This window comes from Pseudochaenichthys georgianus, chromosome 24, assembly GCF_902827115.2.
Source record: "Pseudochaenichthys georgianus chromosome 24, fPseGeo1.2, whole genome shotgun sequence".
Classification (NCBI taxonomy): domain Eukaryota; kingdom Metazoa; phylum Chordata; class Actinopteri; order Perciformes; family Channichthyidae; genus Pseudochaenichthys; species Pseudochaenichthys georgianus.
Window position 1 is genome coordinate 19,082,755 of NC_047526.1, and position 17,224 is coordinate 19,099,978.

Genomic DNA, 17,224 nt, shown 5'->3' on the forward strand with positions numbered 1-17,224 from the left:
CCTTCAATCTTTAGGTGCGATTTCTCTGTCTTAGATTTCCAAAGGATGATGTTTGAACTTGAAAAAAAGCAACTCAAACAATGTTTTGTTGTGTGAAAGTGATTTTTTTGTGTATAGCTGACCTTCTCTCAACATGCCCACAGACAGACATTTCACGAATCGACAGGCCTGGCAGGATTTCCTTCTTCTCTTGGTGATTTCACATTCATTGGATGCTGGGCAGCTGTATTCAATGTTACCTGGAGGAGGATAAGAAGAGAGATAGATAAATACAAAATATATACTTTTTGTGAAATTGCATTGGAGTAATAATTAATCATAGTTGTTGATTAAGTTCTGACAATATTTTCATAATGAGATTCACAATCCTCTTTTCAAAAGCTGAAAATGTGTCACCGCCGGAGATTTTAAAGGAGTCCTGCAGCTATTTATTGTTGTACTTTTATAACGTTAGGGGTCAGTCAAACTGTCAGACTTGAACAAATTCCTGCCAAGCTGAAGAGGACATACAACTGTTTCACAGGCTGGGTGGGAAACTAGTGCATCTTCAAATTACTGAGAAAAACATGAAGTCTTGTGGTTTCTAAAACACTTTTAAAAGCACATCGTTCAAAATGTTTCAAAAATGACTTTCAATCTCAATGACATACAAAAACACATGGTTCCAACAACTAATTAAGAGTAAGAGACATGGCAGACAAAAATAGGGGTAAAGCCTGATGGCTTTTAGCCAGTTGCAGGCGCTCTCAGCTGCCACCCTCGATCAGAACCAGGAAGTATCTGATGAGCCAGACATCACCAGTTGATCCGACAGCCGTTCATCCGGTTTGCCCTATGAACTAATTTACAGTAGCCCAATTCTAGGCATAAACACATCGCAGTCTGCCGAGTCCTCGACCTGGGCTGCGAGCCCGCAGATCACAGGACACTCCTTTTAATAAACCCACACTGCATGCCGCTGCCACTAATGGCTTTCAGGAGTGAGGCAGATGCGCGCACATTCAACCCCATAATCTCAAGCTGCAATGCCTAAACTCAAACATGTTGACTATATACATGATGCACTGGAAGTTTAACCACACATTGGCTGTTTGCAAACAGGTCTTTATTTAAAGCCTCTCTGCAGTTAAAGGCAGGGGCGGAAGCTGTGAGCCAACTGATGAGGTTTGTTTATCCAAAAACAAATGAGTACATCTGCACCATGTTGCTAGTAAAACAAGTTTATCATGATGCAGGAAGACATTATAAGCAATACACAATAAACTCTGCAACTAATATCCTTTTTCCACTCAAATTAGCACGTATATGCGGGTGTATTAAACACAGCGAAACCTGCTAAAAATAGCCAATAAACTTCACCTTGCCAGGAGACAAGTATGGCTTTCTGTTTTTTCCTTCTTCTTTCTTTCTGTTGTCCCTTTCGACATCATGGACATGCCAGAAAGCAAGGTTGGTAAAAAGTGCAAAATACTGCGGTGGTTACTTTGTTTTTAGATACCTGTTATTATTCAGTCGTTCTTTCAAACTCTCAATCAGAGTGATTGTGTTGGAAGAGTAGAAAAGACAAACAAATAGTTGTTGGTAGTATATTTTTAGCCAATGGGAAATAGACTCATTTATAAAACAAGCGTTAAAAACATGCATCTTAAAATAATGTATTTGTTGTATTGTCTCTCTCTTACCCTGGATGGTCCTCTTGAAAAAGGCCTTGCAGGCTTCACAGGAGGCCACACCATAGTGGTAGCCCGAGGCAACGTCACCGCACACCAGACACACACGTTTGGCCACCGAGCCCAGCATGAATTCACACTTCACTTGGGTTTCCTCTTGAACAAACCTCCTGGATAGAGGTGGAGAGGAAGTGAAGGGGTCAAGTGTGTGATATTCATAGTACCTCTATTCAAACGAGAAAGGACAGTTTAATGCAGACACCAACCTGTTTGCTCCTCCATTGTTGGCCAACCCTGCTGTGTGACCATAGAGGCTTGGTGAGTCCAGCCCACTGATGAGGTTGTGGCCTTTGATCAGGGCTCCGTAGCTGGAGTTTGTGTCCGAGGAAGTGCTTCCAGGACTGGGCTGGGGCGGGCTGACGTCGCCCTGAGAGCTGGGGCTGGGGCTGGAGGGCTCACGCTTTATAGTGGGGGGACAGGTGGGGTCCAAGCCCCTCACTGACATCCTGCCAAAATGTCTGGAAAGAGGAGGGGAGAGAAGGAACAATTGGAGAATTGTTAAATGATGGTATAAATGATCATATCACCAGAGAAGGTATGTCTCAGTTTGTTTTTCGGTAGGATTACGGAAAAACTACTGACCTGGTGTTCATGACATTTGGTGAAAGGGTAAAGCATAAGTCAAGGAAGAACCCATAACATTTTAGAAAAGATCTGATTCACAGGGCTTACACATCCACCAATCTTTACATTTGTTAGCATTTAGCCTAGCTGGTTGCGCTCTCTGAGTACCCTTCCAGTTCTCTCTCGAGTTACCCTTATATCATGAATCACCTTTGCATTGTTATAAATATGAATAACTGGCTATTATAAAGTCAGGCATCATTAAGAAAAATCATCACCTTTAAAAAAACTATCACTATTAATCTATGGATTGATGTATTTTGAAGCCCCAAACAAACTAAAAAGCTTAAGATATTTATTTCAATTACACCTTTTTTCCCCCAGATGCTTTTAAAATCTCTCCCTCTACATCTCCACGCCCCTTCATGCGTCCATCCATCTCAGCCCTATCTAAGCCAGCCGTTTGTGATTCCCCACACATGCAAAGCTGCTGTCCATTACACTGCTTTGTTTTCAAAGAGGGAGGTTGCTTAAGCAAACGTAGGGAAATAGCCAAACCAGAAATCATCCGCTTCATCATTATAACCATCCAAATGCGGCCAACTTCTTTGATTTCTTATTTTATCTTTCTCTCTCATAGTGTCTCTCAGTTACTAATCACTCTAAAGGTCAACATTAAAAATAATCCATTGAACGAGAAATGAACACATGCTTTGAAATGATATAACTAGAAGTCCTTAGTGTAAGTCCATGTTATGGGGTGTTGAGCATGGACAGGCAACCCCCAAATGAATAACAATTAAAATACATCATACTGTGCTTTTTCAATTCACATATATCTGATTATTTTTCTAATGACAAAAAGATACATGCCTTTAGAGACCTAGCATTGTAAAAAAAAGACTATTTTTAGAAGAACTATGCCTGCATGTTAAAGTATGTATCATGGCTTTATTATTGGATCGAGATGTGACCACAACAGACTCTCTGTCACCACGATGAGGAGAAGAAAGCATCTGAAACCAGCTGAGGTGTACAATAGGCTCACAGGCATGTGATCTGCGCTCCCACACACACGCTGAACACACACACACATTGTGGCGTCAGGCGTTCGCGTGTGCATGTAAAAATAAAAATCATAGACGGGCTCCCACTTCTCTACACACACTTCAGATTCATGTGATCAGGAACATGTTAAAGCTCCATGCACACACTCACACATACACACAGTCACATTGTAAAGCAAGTGTCTTCATAAACACCCTGACACTTTACTGGTATGCAACTGTTTGTCGCCGGGCCAACTTTTAAAAAGACCAATGCCGTCTCACACAATTCCACATGCAGAGAAAACCACACACACACACAAATACACACACACACACCACACACACACACACACACACACACACACACACACACACACACACACACACACACACACACACACACACACACACACACACACACACACACACACACACACACACACACACACACACACACACAGCTGTACATCCCTCTCACTCTAATCTGGGCCCGATGAGGTGGAAGACCGTCTCAGTCTGTTTCCTGCCATGTAAATCAGTGTTCGCTCGGCCGCAAGTCATTTGCTAGGCAAAAAGACTGGCTGCGATTAACCACCTCCAGAGTAAACCATGGGCACGCGCTATTGACCCCTCTACAAACCCACAAGAGACACACTGACAACAAGTTAAAACACCAAAGGACCTAACAGTAGGTGTGTCTACAGTAAAAATAAGCAAATGTGGCAACACAACATACAGTCAATGCAATGTAATCTTGGCATCTGCTGTCTGAAATGGGTGATCAAATGAACATTTGTGTTTTCACCAGTGTTGGGGAGTGCATAATCTATCCCCTAAATAAGGTTTTTATGGCGTACATTTTGGAAAACATATACATTCTTACTCAGCAGACACGTAGCAACTATAGCTTCTATTTTGATTTGCTGTGATTGGCGCAGTGATGTACGTTGTAGTGTCACTTAAATCATCCTCAATAAGAGCAGTCAGAGTGAATCAAAATCTTAAAGTTGTTTAACCAAAAGGTGGAGGTAATAATTCACAGTGGGGTTTCCACACTACACCAAGTTATTTGATCCATTGTTGATGCAAAAATATCCATCAGTGCAACTTTACGCATTTTGTTTTGTCGAAAATCTCAGAACTGAGATTCAATGCATTCACTACCCGAATTGAAACTTTCCCAACACTACCAAACTCTTTTCTTAAGGTTAGTAAGTAAACTCAATAAGAAATAAACAAGACATTTGAACAGCCCCCCTCCCCCGTTGACATCTCTCACCCAATCCACTTTGACAATGACGGCTATAAAAACAGTACAGTGACGAGATTTCAGTTTGCTTTTAAAGTGACTCACTGGTTTACTTATTGGCTATCAATCACAGGCGTCCATATTGCTGTGTCAAGTCTCTGACAGATGCGGAGTGAGATATACTTTGTGCTCCCCCATTATAATGCATCTCAGGGAGAAGGAGGAGAAGGAGGAGGGGGGGAGGTGCTGTTGTTTTACTTTTATAATGAAATGGCATTAGAGTTGGGCAATCAGATGTGATGTAATATTCACTTTGACAGATTACTAAACTACCGCTCCTAATAAAAGCCCATCAATAGACGTTTGGTAGCAGCGGCATGCAGCGGGGATAAATCAGAGAGGATGTATGTGTGTGTGTGTGTGTGTGTGTGTGTGTGTGTGTGTGTGTGTGTGTGTGTGTGTGTGTGTGTGTGTGTGTGTGTGTGTGTGTGTGTGTGTGTGTGTGTGTGTGTGTGTGTGTGTGTGTGTGTGTGTGTGTGTGGTCTAGCATTACTATACTTGTGGGGACCTAAATCTGTTTACATAGTCACATGTGGGGACTGGCTTCCCTTGTGGGGACAAATTGGAGGTCCCCATGAGGGGAATCATTCATTTTAGGGTGAAGACTTGGTTAGGTTTAGGATTAGGATTAGGGTTAGGGTAAGGGTAAGGTTAAGGGTAAGGGTAAGGGTTAGGGTTAGGCATGTGTTGGTTATGGATAAGTCTCCAGGAAATGCATGTAAGTCAATGTAATGTCCCCTGAAGTGATGTATACATGGTGTGTGTGTGTGTGTGTGTGTGTGTGTGTGTGTGTGTGTGTGTGTGTGTGTGTGTGTGTGTGTGTGTGTGTGTGTGTGTGTGTGTGTGTGTTGTGTGTGTGTGTGTGTGTGTGTGTGTGTGTGTGTGTGTGTGTGTGTGGTGTGTGTGTGTGTGTGTGTGTGTGTGTGTGTGTGTGTGTGTGTGTGTGTGTGTGTGTGTGTGTGTGTGTGTGTGTGTGTGTGTGTGTGTGTGTGTGTGTGTGTGTGTATTCAAAGTTATCGTACCTTTCTACCCCTTTGTGTCCCGGTATCCAAAACAACTCTAATTGCACCTTGGCAACAAAGACGAATAATTCAGCGTGAAACGACAAGGAGACAGAAAGGGAGAAGAAGAAGAAGAAGAAGAAGAAGAAGAAGAAGAAGAAGAAGAAGAAGAAGAAGAAGAAGAAGAAGAAGAAGAAGAAGAAGAAGAAGAAGAAGAAGAAGAAGAAGAAGAAGAAGAAGAAGAAGAAGAAGAAGAAGAAGAAGAAGAAGAAGAGAGGCGGGAGGAAATTACAAGAGAGTCAGACAGATAGAGGGAGTGTGAAAAAAATCCGAGAAGGGACAGAAAGAAAGGGGTTGTGCCTGTGGCTCATTAACCTGGGGGTGTTGAAAGAAAAGAGAGACGGCAACACTCACTTTCAAATGAGCAGAGTCATAATGCAGACAATGACCCAGCGGATGAAGGAGAGGAGGGAGAGAGAAGAAAACAGGGAGGGAAGTGACCAAGAGATGTCAAGAAAATGAAGGCGAAACAGGCCTTGGGGAAGCGAAAACGTGACGCTTCAACAAGAAACACAAATACTGACTGACCTTTAACCCTAACAACAACCCTGAGGAGTATTTATTTAGGTCAGTGGGGTCTCAGTAGTGTCTTTTTTCTTCGTGCTAATGAGCCAGTAGGAGATGAGCAGGGATCAGTGGCACCCCGAGCCAGCCGTAAGAGCCTTAGTCAGGCTTTGGTGAAGCTGTTAGCAGCGAGATGAGGTGTCTGTGGCTGCAGACTGGCACCCGCAGGCTCTGGAAACATGGATAGCGTGCCATACAGGGGATCATCTGCGGCCATCGCTGCCTTTTTTTACCATTCTTCATCTGGTTTTCTGTCACCAGCAATCAGCCGGCCTGTACGTCCATTTGTCAGCCTCGCCGTCTGTCTGCAAAGCTCATCTTTCTCTGCTATAGGGAACCCTCAGTGCTGGATGTTTTCTCAGAGCCAGAGTGATTATGACACAGCTGATAAAATTGCAGCGGGGATGATAATGAACATGATTTTTTATGATTACAGAAATGTAAGGCAATCAAAAAGCTGTCCCGGGTAATCAGGCAGCTGCTTCGCACATTTCTTTACAGGCTTTCTGCGGTTTTCTGAAGACTTTTACTAGCCTTGGATGTCCCGGGGTGTCTCAAACTGGTCTTCACCACCTCCTCTCACTATAAACAAACAGGCTGAACAATGACAACTGTTAGCATGCAAACAAACCTCCACACCAGCCGGGAAATACTCAGTGAAACCTTCCCAAAGCACAAAGACGCTTAAGCTTACTCAAGAAAATCAATCCAGCAAGTGTCGGATCTTACAAATAGTTTGGGAGATTTGTTGATCAAAATGCCAAACTCTCTGAATGTCCGCATACTAAATATTGGGGATTGGACCATTATCACCACAAAACAAGGAATTCTTAAGAATTCCGAAATGATGAGCGTTTATTACTATTCTACAGACAACACTTAAGAAAATAGCTGTCTGATGAAATAAATGTAGGCCTTAAACTGGTAATGAATGGCAAACGTGTACACCATGTTAATTCAAAGGAAGATATAAACGTAAGGATGATTTTAAATGTTCATTGCCTCAAAAAGAAACACATAGTGAATTGTAGTAATTGTAATAACAAATATTGTAAAAAAGCAAGTCAACGGTTGTTCCCTAAAGTGGAGGAAAATTGAAAATGCTGTAGTAAAATACCGTACGTTTACCTCGTATTATCCCTTCTCCATTAGACTGGATTTTCTTGAGCGTGATGGACCCTAATTCTCACAATTCAACACTGTGTGCTTAGTAATTCATACTTAAAATACACAGACGAAGGAAACTGACTAAAGCATCGAAATCAACTTGAAAATCAAAGGCACACAGCTCGTGATACCTGGGCAGCACACACAGTAAAGTCATATATATATATAAGATATATAAATGAGATACACAAGCAAAAAGACACTTTTGAATATCAAACACCCACACACAAAAACACAATGTCCCAACATTCATACCTTATCTCTACAGTTCTAGTTCAGTTTGCTAATACACGTTGTTCCTTTTAAGACACACTTTATGCTCGCTGTGCAGGGTGGAGGTACTTACTCTGTGTCAGAGTGGTAGGTGAAACACTCTGGGAGGTAGAGGTCGACTAAATCCATGTGCACTCTGCAACCATGCTCTGTAGGGAGAAAAGTGAATATCTGTTTCCCTGCTCTCCTCTCTGTATCTCTCTGTGTTCTATAAGCTGTGTGTCTCAGTGCACCGTTTGTCACTTTCTCTTTGCTATGTCTCAAAACTTTGCCTCCATCTACTGCCCTCTCTTCTGTGGTATCACACCTCAGCTGCTCTCATTGTCCTCGCTCGTGTGTGTCTTCCTGTCACTCGCACTCACACGCACTCTGGCTGCCTTTGAAGTCCTGGCTGTTGTGACTAGCTGGCTGTGTCTGACAAGGGTCTCCAGGCTGAAGCTGGCCCTCATGAATCCTCAGCCACACACATTTGAATGGCCTTCCCCCAGCAAGCTAGGCTGGCAGCTGATTGGCTGTCCTCTGAGCCAATGAGAGCCATCCTCTCACTGGGGCAGGTGGAGATGACAACAGAGGATGTTTGAGGTTTTAATTCTTAGAAAGAACCCTTATATATACAGTCTATGGCAAGAACTTTATATGTGGATGTGAAAATCCCCAAATACGTTAAGAGTTAAAGGATCTTTGCAGTGTTTGTGTTACTATTTTTATTGAACAATTCATTAAAGCTCAGTGAATGTTATTCCATAAACTGAATTGTGATAAAAGAAATACTACTAGAAATATGTTTTAACTGTTAAATTAGATCAAATGAATAGGTAGACACCTTGAATATATATATCTACTTAATAATGTCAATTATAGGAATGCATTAAGGGTAAAACATCTGTTTGCTGCTTCTTAAATGTGAAAATAGGATGCTATTTCTTTCTCTGATTTTGTATTATTTAAATGAAATATCATTAGGTTTCTGATTACATTTTAATATGTGCAACATATCTAAAACAAACTTCTAAAATATTGGCTCTTCTTCTCTGACTTTAATTCACTTCAATAATTATGATTTTTGTATTTAATTTGTTATTTTAATGACAGCGTTTAACAGTATTCAATTGCCCTTTAAAAATGTGTTTCTTTTTCTTGTTGGTTTTAATGTTTAATGTAAAGTGTTTTAAATTGCCTTGTTGCTGAAAAGTGCTTTATTAGTAAACTTGCCTCTTTGGTTGGATCAAACAAGCATCAAATTAACTGAGAAAGATTCAGCTGATAAAGACCCACTATTCAGATAAATAAAAACATCTCTAATACAACACTCAGATACATATATAATCCCATAATGCTGGATATAAACTGGAGAATTACCTGGAAAATCACCTATTTCAGTGTCAAAGTCACTGCTTAAATGAAATAAGATTCTTCCCACACAGATATGAATGAACATATGGTCCCAGTTTGTAACCTTAGCTGACTTACTGCTGGTGCAGTACTTCAGTACTTCTTGATCTATCTGATCTAATCAGCAATGGCTATGTGCCTAACGTGATACGTTTTGCATTTTGCTGCCACCACACACGTGCACACACATTGAGAACACTACTTAATTTACTGTGCGTAAGTAGCACTTGGCATTGCAAAAGGTTAGCAGGTGCAATCCAATCTGCAAATTTCAGTTACAGTATCCTATGAAGTTTCAAAACGAAGTTCTCCGAATTCATATGAAGTGCTGATTTAACTTCTACAATTTGATCCAAGATGGATCGACAAGAATCCCGCAAGCATAAGAAAATACTTTGAATACTAACAATAATAAAACAGTAATTAAGTTAATCACCACTAACGTATATTCTCAGTTCTCCCATAAGAATGAAGTTGCAGTAAGTAGCTTGGGGTTGTCACTACGCCCCTAATCCATTTACAGCAGATGCACAGGTAAACCCATGTCAACAAAAATCCCTTGTAATGCAGAACGTTTTGCAGTTTGCACAGATACACACTGCCCAGCCTTGTTGAAGAAGACATGAGTCAAATTCAAATCATGGTGGTAAACCCTGAGGTCCTGAGGTAGCTGTGGGTGCTTGCCATGGAGCATTGAATACATTATGCAGTAAAAAGTGGAGTGCATAAAACGTATCTGAACTAATATATAACGATAAGATGATACAGTAATGAAGTATTCTTCATCAATGTACAAGCACAGGAACAGTTTTCACTATTAAAAACCAGTAAATCCCACAAATTATCCACAAACTATTTAAAGTTCAATTATTTGACTTCTTCATTCAAAAACACATCCCGTGTCTTTAGGGTGATGGAACAATACTCCCCCAATGAATATAGTGTTAACTAATAGCATCAAAAACGCACAGATGTCAAAGGGAGTTTGGGACACATACAATTTATAATTTCTGCTCTTCTTTTTGGTTTCGGCCTGTCTTTCCCCCTCTCCCTAGTCCCTACATGACGTTGGGCTTGTGCTCCAACCTGACCCCTGCCTAACCAACCTCCACAGGAATTAAATCACCTGCGCTAATCTGCTGCTCAGATAAAGGCCAGACAGCAGACTGCACGGAGTGGTCCTTATCTTATTACGCACCACATGAAACAGATCGGCAGCAGCCACATACACAGGCATGTAACTTGTGTAAACAAACACACGATCGCAACACACGCAAACATAAAGGAAGGAGCATTAATAAAATCCCCCTAAAAGATAAAGAGAGTGTGATTTCTAATGGTACATACATTTATCTCAATCACAAAATACAAAAAGCCAGACACTTAGCTACTATCATATAATATATTCATATAATCTCTTAAAGTTAATGTATCACATAAAACACTATCTACACTGAGAAATTATCTTTTATAAACCATTTAGGAAATTAATGTTGACGTTCAAGTGAAGTGGTTCTTATCTCTCAGTGGCTTTTAGCTTGGCAGCTGCCGTCAATGGACTCTTATTTGCTCCAAAAAGCGGAGGGGCTTTTCACATATTCAGGTTGAAATCAAAATTTGAGATTGCTAATTTTATCAATGCTTGATGTTATCTTTGGCACCGGTCGAGTGGTCTCGAGACGTACCACAACAATAAGGCACACTTAAACCAAGCCAGAGTGGCGTCGAGCAAGCCACTTGACCCGAACGCACCCGAGTAGTTTATATTTTCTGATAATCTTCTAGTTACTGTGTACCGCTGTACAAAAGCTTTTTGTTTCACTTCAAATGGCTCTATGTCAAAGGTTGATGTTAATAATAAAAATAAATGTTACAACAGAACAAAAGTTGCACTCACTAAAGTTAATCTGTTGATTGAATAATTATCATCAAAATAAATTCAAATAAGGACTGCAAATAATGATTATGAAGTTAAATAATAAATTGTTTAGCTATGCTAGCAACATGGCTCCAGGGATGACAGTGTCTGACCACCACCATCGTGGTCCAGGAAAAAATGTAATGACATTGGTGTTACCTTAAAAAAGAAATGTCCAACAGCATATTCATTTCAGACGTGTCATTTGTGAAGTAGTCTGTTTTTTGTCTAAATAGCCTCAGCTGTGGCTACTTTGTGTTTACTGCTAATTAGCAAATGCTAGCATGCTAACACGCTAAACCAGCATGGTGCACATGGTAAAGATTTACATCAGTTTATTTTGGAACTGGATCCATCCTAGAATCGATGTATGGTTGTCAAAAATAAAAAGGAATTTATTTCTTTATCATTTTATATTTGAGTGAATATTTATTTTTATTTTTAAATATCAAAATCAGTAAGGAGGAGTTTTAGAGTTACTGTAACAAATGTAAACCTTCTGCTGGATGTCAAAAACAAATGTAGTTAAAAGGACTACTACTGTAATACTCTGCACTGAACACGAATTCCACCAGCCTGGCTGTGTGGTCATTAAAGATTCTAATCTAATCTAATCTAAAGGGCTGTTTAAACAATTCAGATGGAATAGAAAACCTAAATGACTTATAAAAAACATCTCAAGAAAAACCACAGAGCACAAATGACAGGTAAACTGAGCAAAGAGGACATTGACATGAACCAAAGCAAAATCCTGAAATAACAAGAAACGGAAACGAGCTCAATGCAGCAAATGAAATTGAACACGCATGGCTGCATCAAAATATACTCTCTTTTTTTTACACTGCTGAGTTTAAACCGAAGACAGGAGTTCAATAGCTGATCCGAAGGGACGCTGCCTGTAACAGAGCGCCCAGCTGCCAGCTATTGACCACATGATTCCTTTTCTCTGAAGAAAAGGAAAAGTACCAGTGAAGCAGACACCCTTCGTTTGTGTGTGTGTGTGTGTGTGTGTGTGTGTGTGTGTGTGTGTGTGTGTGTGTGTGTGTGTGTGTGTGTGTGTGTGTGTGTGTGTGTGTGTGTGTGTGTGTGTGTGTGTGTGTGTGTGTGTGTGTGTGTGTGTGTGTGTGTGTGTGTGTGTGTGTGTGTGTGTGTGTGTGTTCATCACTTTCTACTCATGCCTAAACTCACACCCACCAAAAATCTGCCCCTGGGGATGGCTGTCGGATTGACTTCCAAAACTGGACAGTCACTCTGCAACTCCAACCCCCACCTCACTCACACACACACACACACACACACACACACACACACACACACACACACACACACACACACACACACACACACACACACACACACACACACACACGCGCATGCACACACACACACACACACACACACACACACACACACACACACACACACACACACACACACACACACACACACACACACACACACACACACACATTAGCATCACTCCTCAGCTCTAGTGAGTGTAATCTGCTTAGTTTATGCCTGACTCACAGTCATCCATCAATTACTGAGACAGAGGGAAAGACTATTGACACTTTGGGCAAACACCACTGTCTCGCCGCAGCGACACATTACCTCGCAGACACTTCAATGGTTTACAAAAGGAGTGGTGGGGGAAGTAAAAGTAAAGAAAAGTAAGAAAGTGGAGCTAAACTAAGATGGGGAAACAAGATAGAGAGAAATATGATATAGAAATGGAATAGCTGTGTTCTTTATGCATGGTATCTTTAAATAGATGAATGGGAGGGAAGTGATACATTAAATGATGTATTGAGAGGCAGATTGGAAAAGGATCAGTTTCATTGTATTGATCTGGAGCGCACTGTAAAGGGATCAGAGGTCACACACACACACACACACACACACACACACACACACACACACACACACACACACACACACACACACACACACACACACACACACACACACACACACACACACACACACATACCATGTATACATCACTTCAGGGGACATTACATTGACTTACATGCATTTCCTGGAGACTTATCCTAACCTTAACCAACCACATGCCTAACTCTAACCCTTATCCTTAACCTTACCCTAACCCTAATCCTAAACCTAACCAAGTCTTCACCCTAAAATGAATGATTCATGGGGACCTCCAATTTGTCCCCATAAGGGAGGCGAGTCCCCACACGTGACTAGGTAAACAGGTAAACAGATTTAGGTCTAGTAGTAATAGTAATGCTAGGACACACACACACACACACACACACACACACACACACACACACACACACACACACACACACACACACACACACACACACACACACACACACACACACACACACACACACACACACACACACACACACACACACATCCATAACAGAAACCTTAGTAAGCCTAAAGGGAGATGCTTAAAGCTACGTAACCATAGAAATGTCACTTAGAGCTACTGGGACCTGCTGCCGCTATCCTCACAGGGTCAATGGTCTTTAAATGCTTTTCACTTATCAGGCCATCCTACAGTCCCACTGGGGAGGAAGTGAGTCAGCGCTAGGAAACATATATGCACAGGAAGGCATTCGGTCATACAGGATTTCATTGGGGCTAATTTAGGATCATTGTATTTGACACCAAATGCACAGAGAAAAATTGAAGTATCTCAGGATCTTAAAGGTGGTTTACATACCCTTATAATAACTTGGCTGGACTGCCTCCTAGTGGACATATTTATTTTACATTTGCAGCAGCTATATACAGTCTATGCTATACATAACTAACCACAAGGGTGATAAGGTCAAATGATTTTATAAGCAATAAAAAGCAATTAAAACTGTGGTTTAATTTGAAATGATGGTGCACCAATCCGTAGAACTAGCCTAAATCTGAAATATTTAGTTTAAAGACGCTTTAAACACTTTTAAACCTAGATTTAATTATGTTGCCATTAAATTAAATTAAACTCCAGCTTTTTAATACTGTCAGCATTAACTTAAAACTTTCACTTGAGGAAGTTTAACTTTTAAAATGGCTGCCTTTAAGAGATGTGTACAACATATTTAAGTTTGTCCTTTCACTCCAGTTGATCTGTTATAACTGACACCCTAACTGGTAGTCTTTTTTTCCTTAATGTTCTGTTCTGTTCTTTTTTTCTGTTCTATTTTTGGACTATATTGCCTTAACAATGTGTCAAACACACATGTATTAATTGATTTAGGAAAGTAACCATCTCTGTATTGGTTCAACTCTATTTAATTTAGTTATAAACAAACTTTCATTTACTAACCTGAGATTAGTTTTTCGGTGTACACAGAGCTCTGTTTAATTTAAAATCTAGATTTACTAATTGTATACCTAGTAATGTGGATTACTGCAGCTTCATTATCTTAACAATCTCTATTGGTTTAACAGTTGTGCTTCCTGTGTCCAGTTTATAGGCATTTATCCTTCGACTCGTCGTAGTAGGAAAAGCACAGGTGATACTATCACTAACGATGGCTCTGATTTATTCAGGTGTCATCAGCACAGCTAAAGCTGCTAGCCATGGTTCATTTGATTACATTATTATTATTTTCCTAAGTAAAAATGTAATTTTTAAAAAAGGTCTATATGCCTTATATATATATATATATATATATATATATTCGAGTATTTTACATTGTATTTTACTTAAAAAGGGGGGGGGGAATTTACATTTAACTTTTACAGAGGTGGTTCATTCATATTCGTTTTTAGTTATTCCCCATTTATAAACACACACACCTGGTTCCCAGAACCGTCTCAGGTGAGGAGCCACCGGTGCGGGCCCAACACACACATAAAATCCTCGGAGTCAGCATCACACACCTACTGCTGATGTCCGGGACTATTATACGCACTTTCACATAACCACACTCACACAAACCAGCAGTCTATCTCATCATATCACTTTTATCTCCACAGGTGTCAAATTTAGCCCTCCGGCTCCCTGTCAGCATGTCTACACTAAACAAATCAACACAGACATACATGGAGACTAAAAGAGCTTCCCTGTCATGAAGGTAAAAAAAAGAATACCACAGCTTTATGTTTTTTGGCCTGCTGGCTTTCTATCTCCCTTTGTATCTAGAACCAGCCTCTCTAACACATTCTGTCCGCAGCTCCACAGGTGAGCCAGTCTCACCCCACGACACCACCAATAATCTTCCTCTGATTCCATCACATCCTGCCCTTCTTGCTTCTAATCCTCCACCATCTCTGTCCTCCATCATCTGATCATACAGATGCACCCATGAGGGCACTGCTGGGATATCCAAAAATGTAATGCCAGGCCCATAATTGCCTCATGACCCCCCCCCCCTCGCCTTCACCCGACACCACCCTTCTCCAGGCTTTCGGGATCCTCTTCTCAGTAAAGCCCACCCTCTGGTCATCCTTCAGCCCTGCTCAACACAGTCCACTGGTTCCTGGCAATGGCGAAGGAACAGCAGTCAAAATTTAATTTTCTGCAAGATTACACATGATAATGACTCGTTTTGGAGGGTCTCCATAAATGATGACTTCCAATTATAGATGCAGAACTAATATCGATCGGTCAACAGAAGCAGCGAGGAAGAGGAGCTGTACAGTAATGTTGTGTTTACTGACATCTTTCTTGACGACACACAAACACTGATGTAGACAAACTGCAACTGAACTGATTACAAAGTCGTACAGAGTCTGAACAGCAAGTATTGATGGGAGCCAATAAGAAGCCTGAGAGATTAGTTCACCTGGGAACACAGTAGACCTTCACCTGGTCGGACACACACACACACACACACACACACACACACACACACACACACACACACACACACACACACACACACACACACACACACACACACACACACGCACGCACGCACGCACGCACACACACACACACACACACACACACACACACACACACACACACACACACACTTCTGTTTCCATTCAAACACCCCACTGGACTGTTACTAAGCAGACAGTAAGAAAACCACATTAGCTGTAATTAAAAGAAGCATTCATTCACTTCTTCACCATCCGCTCATCTTACTGCACTTACTGTCAGTTTCATCCACCGGCTGGTCCTCCGCTCTACAGCTGCAGTCAGTCAGTCAGTCTCAAGGACAAACGCTCCCCTCGCCTCCGGTCTCTGTAGCTCAGCGATGCAGCAGCACACACACATACATACATACATAAACACACGTTCCCTCTCTTTCTCTCCTCTCACTCTCATCCAGTGCCAAGTTTTACCTAGCCGGCTTACAGGGGCGTCCTGAGAGAGTGTGTCAGACAGAAAGTGTGTCTAAGAGGAAAGGGGTGGCGTGGGGGGGGGGGGGGGGGCAGTCAGCGTTCCCTTATATGCAGAGGGGAGGTGGTGAGTAGAGGGGAGAGTAGAGGACACACAGCACTCCTGTATTCCCATAGATACAGAGGAGGGATTTCTATTGCAGCCTTGCAAAGATGGGAGAGAGGGAGAGAGGGAGAGAGCGAGAGAGGAAGAGAGGGAGGGAGACGGAGAGAGCATCATATTTCAGCGATGTTGAGTCAGCATGTGAATGTGATGCATGTGTTGATAGCAGTTGGGAATATTTAGAGGGCATATGTTCTTATGGGCACCTATGGATTAGACAAGTACCCATTACAAAACTAATTTCAAACAATAAAAACAGTCCCTGATGCAGCTGTACAATTCGTTTTTAAAGGGGATATACTATGAAAAATGTACTTTTCAGTGCTTGAGCATTTGTGTATCTGGAGTGATAACCAACCAGCAAACTATAAAATAAGACTCGTTTAATATTTAGGAGAGTGCATTTACGTAGTCACGTTGTGCCTCTCTTCCTCTGTTTCTGGCTGTTCTTTTCATACCCTTGTTTCTCAGAGAAGAGAAGAAATACTATTCTAAAAAGGAGCTGACACATGGTGTCTCTTCACTTGTACACTTGAGGGGTTAGAGTTCATATGGATTCCATGAGCGGTATGCGCCAGCCTGTGCCTTTACCTTGGACTTCTGGTAGAACTGCTCGGGTCTTGATAGATTAAGTGGGGAAGTTCATGAGATCTTTCTAGAGGGTTATCAAGAATAACTTTTATCCAATGACCTTTTCCTGTCTGTGTCTGTGTATTCTCTTGTTCCGATTAACCCAGCCAATTTTTTTTTCTTGTTTTGTATCTAT

General features: G+C 41.3%; 1 protein-coding gene across 2 annotated transcripts in view; it reads right to left on the minus strand.

Annotated features, from left to right (window-relative positions):
- Positions 1–16,300, minus strand: part of LOC117439469 (estrogen-related receptor gamma-like) — a 29,354-nt gene extending 13,054 nt beyond the window's left edge. The window contains exons 1-4 of one of the 2 annotated variants that reach the window (XM_034075357.1): positions 16,108–16,300; positions 1,937–2,188; positions 1,683–1,840; positions 123–239 (exon numbers count right to left, since the gene is read on the minus strand). In XM_034075357.1, the coding sequence (XP_033931248.1) occupies positions 123–239; positions 1,683–1,840; positions 1,937–2,175 (514 nt within the window). In that variant the 5' untranslated portion in view covers positions 2,176–2,188; positions 16,108–16,300. Of the gene's footprint in view, positions 1–122; positions 240–1,682; positions 1,841–1,936; positions 2,189–7,790; positions 8,119–16,107 lie in introns of those variants that run through there. The other variant, XM_034075356.1, reaches the window with a different exon arrangement.
- Between the last annotated feature and the right edge of the window lie 924 nt (positions 16,301–17,224).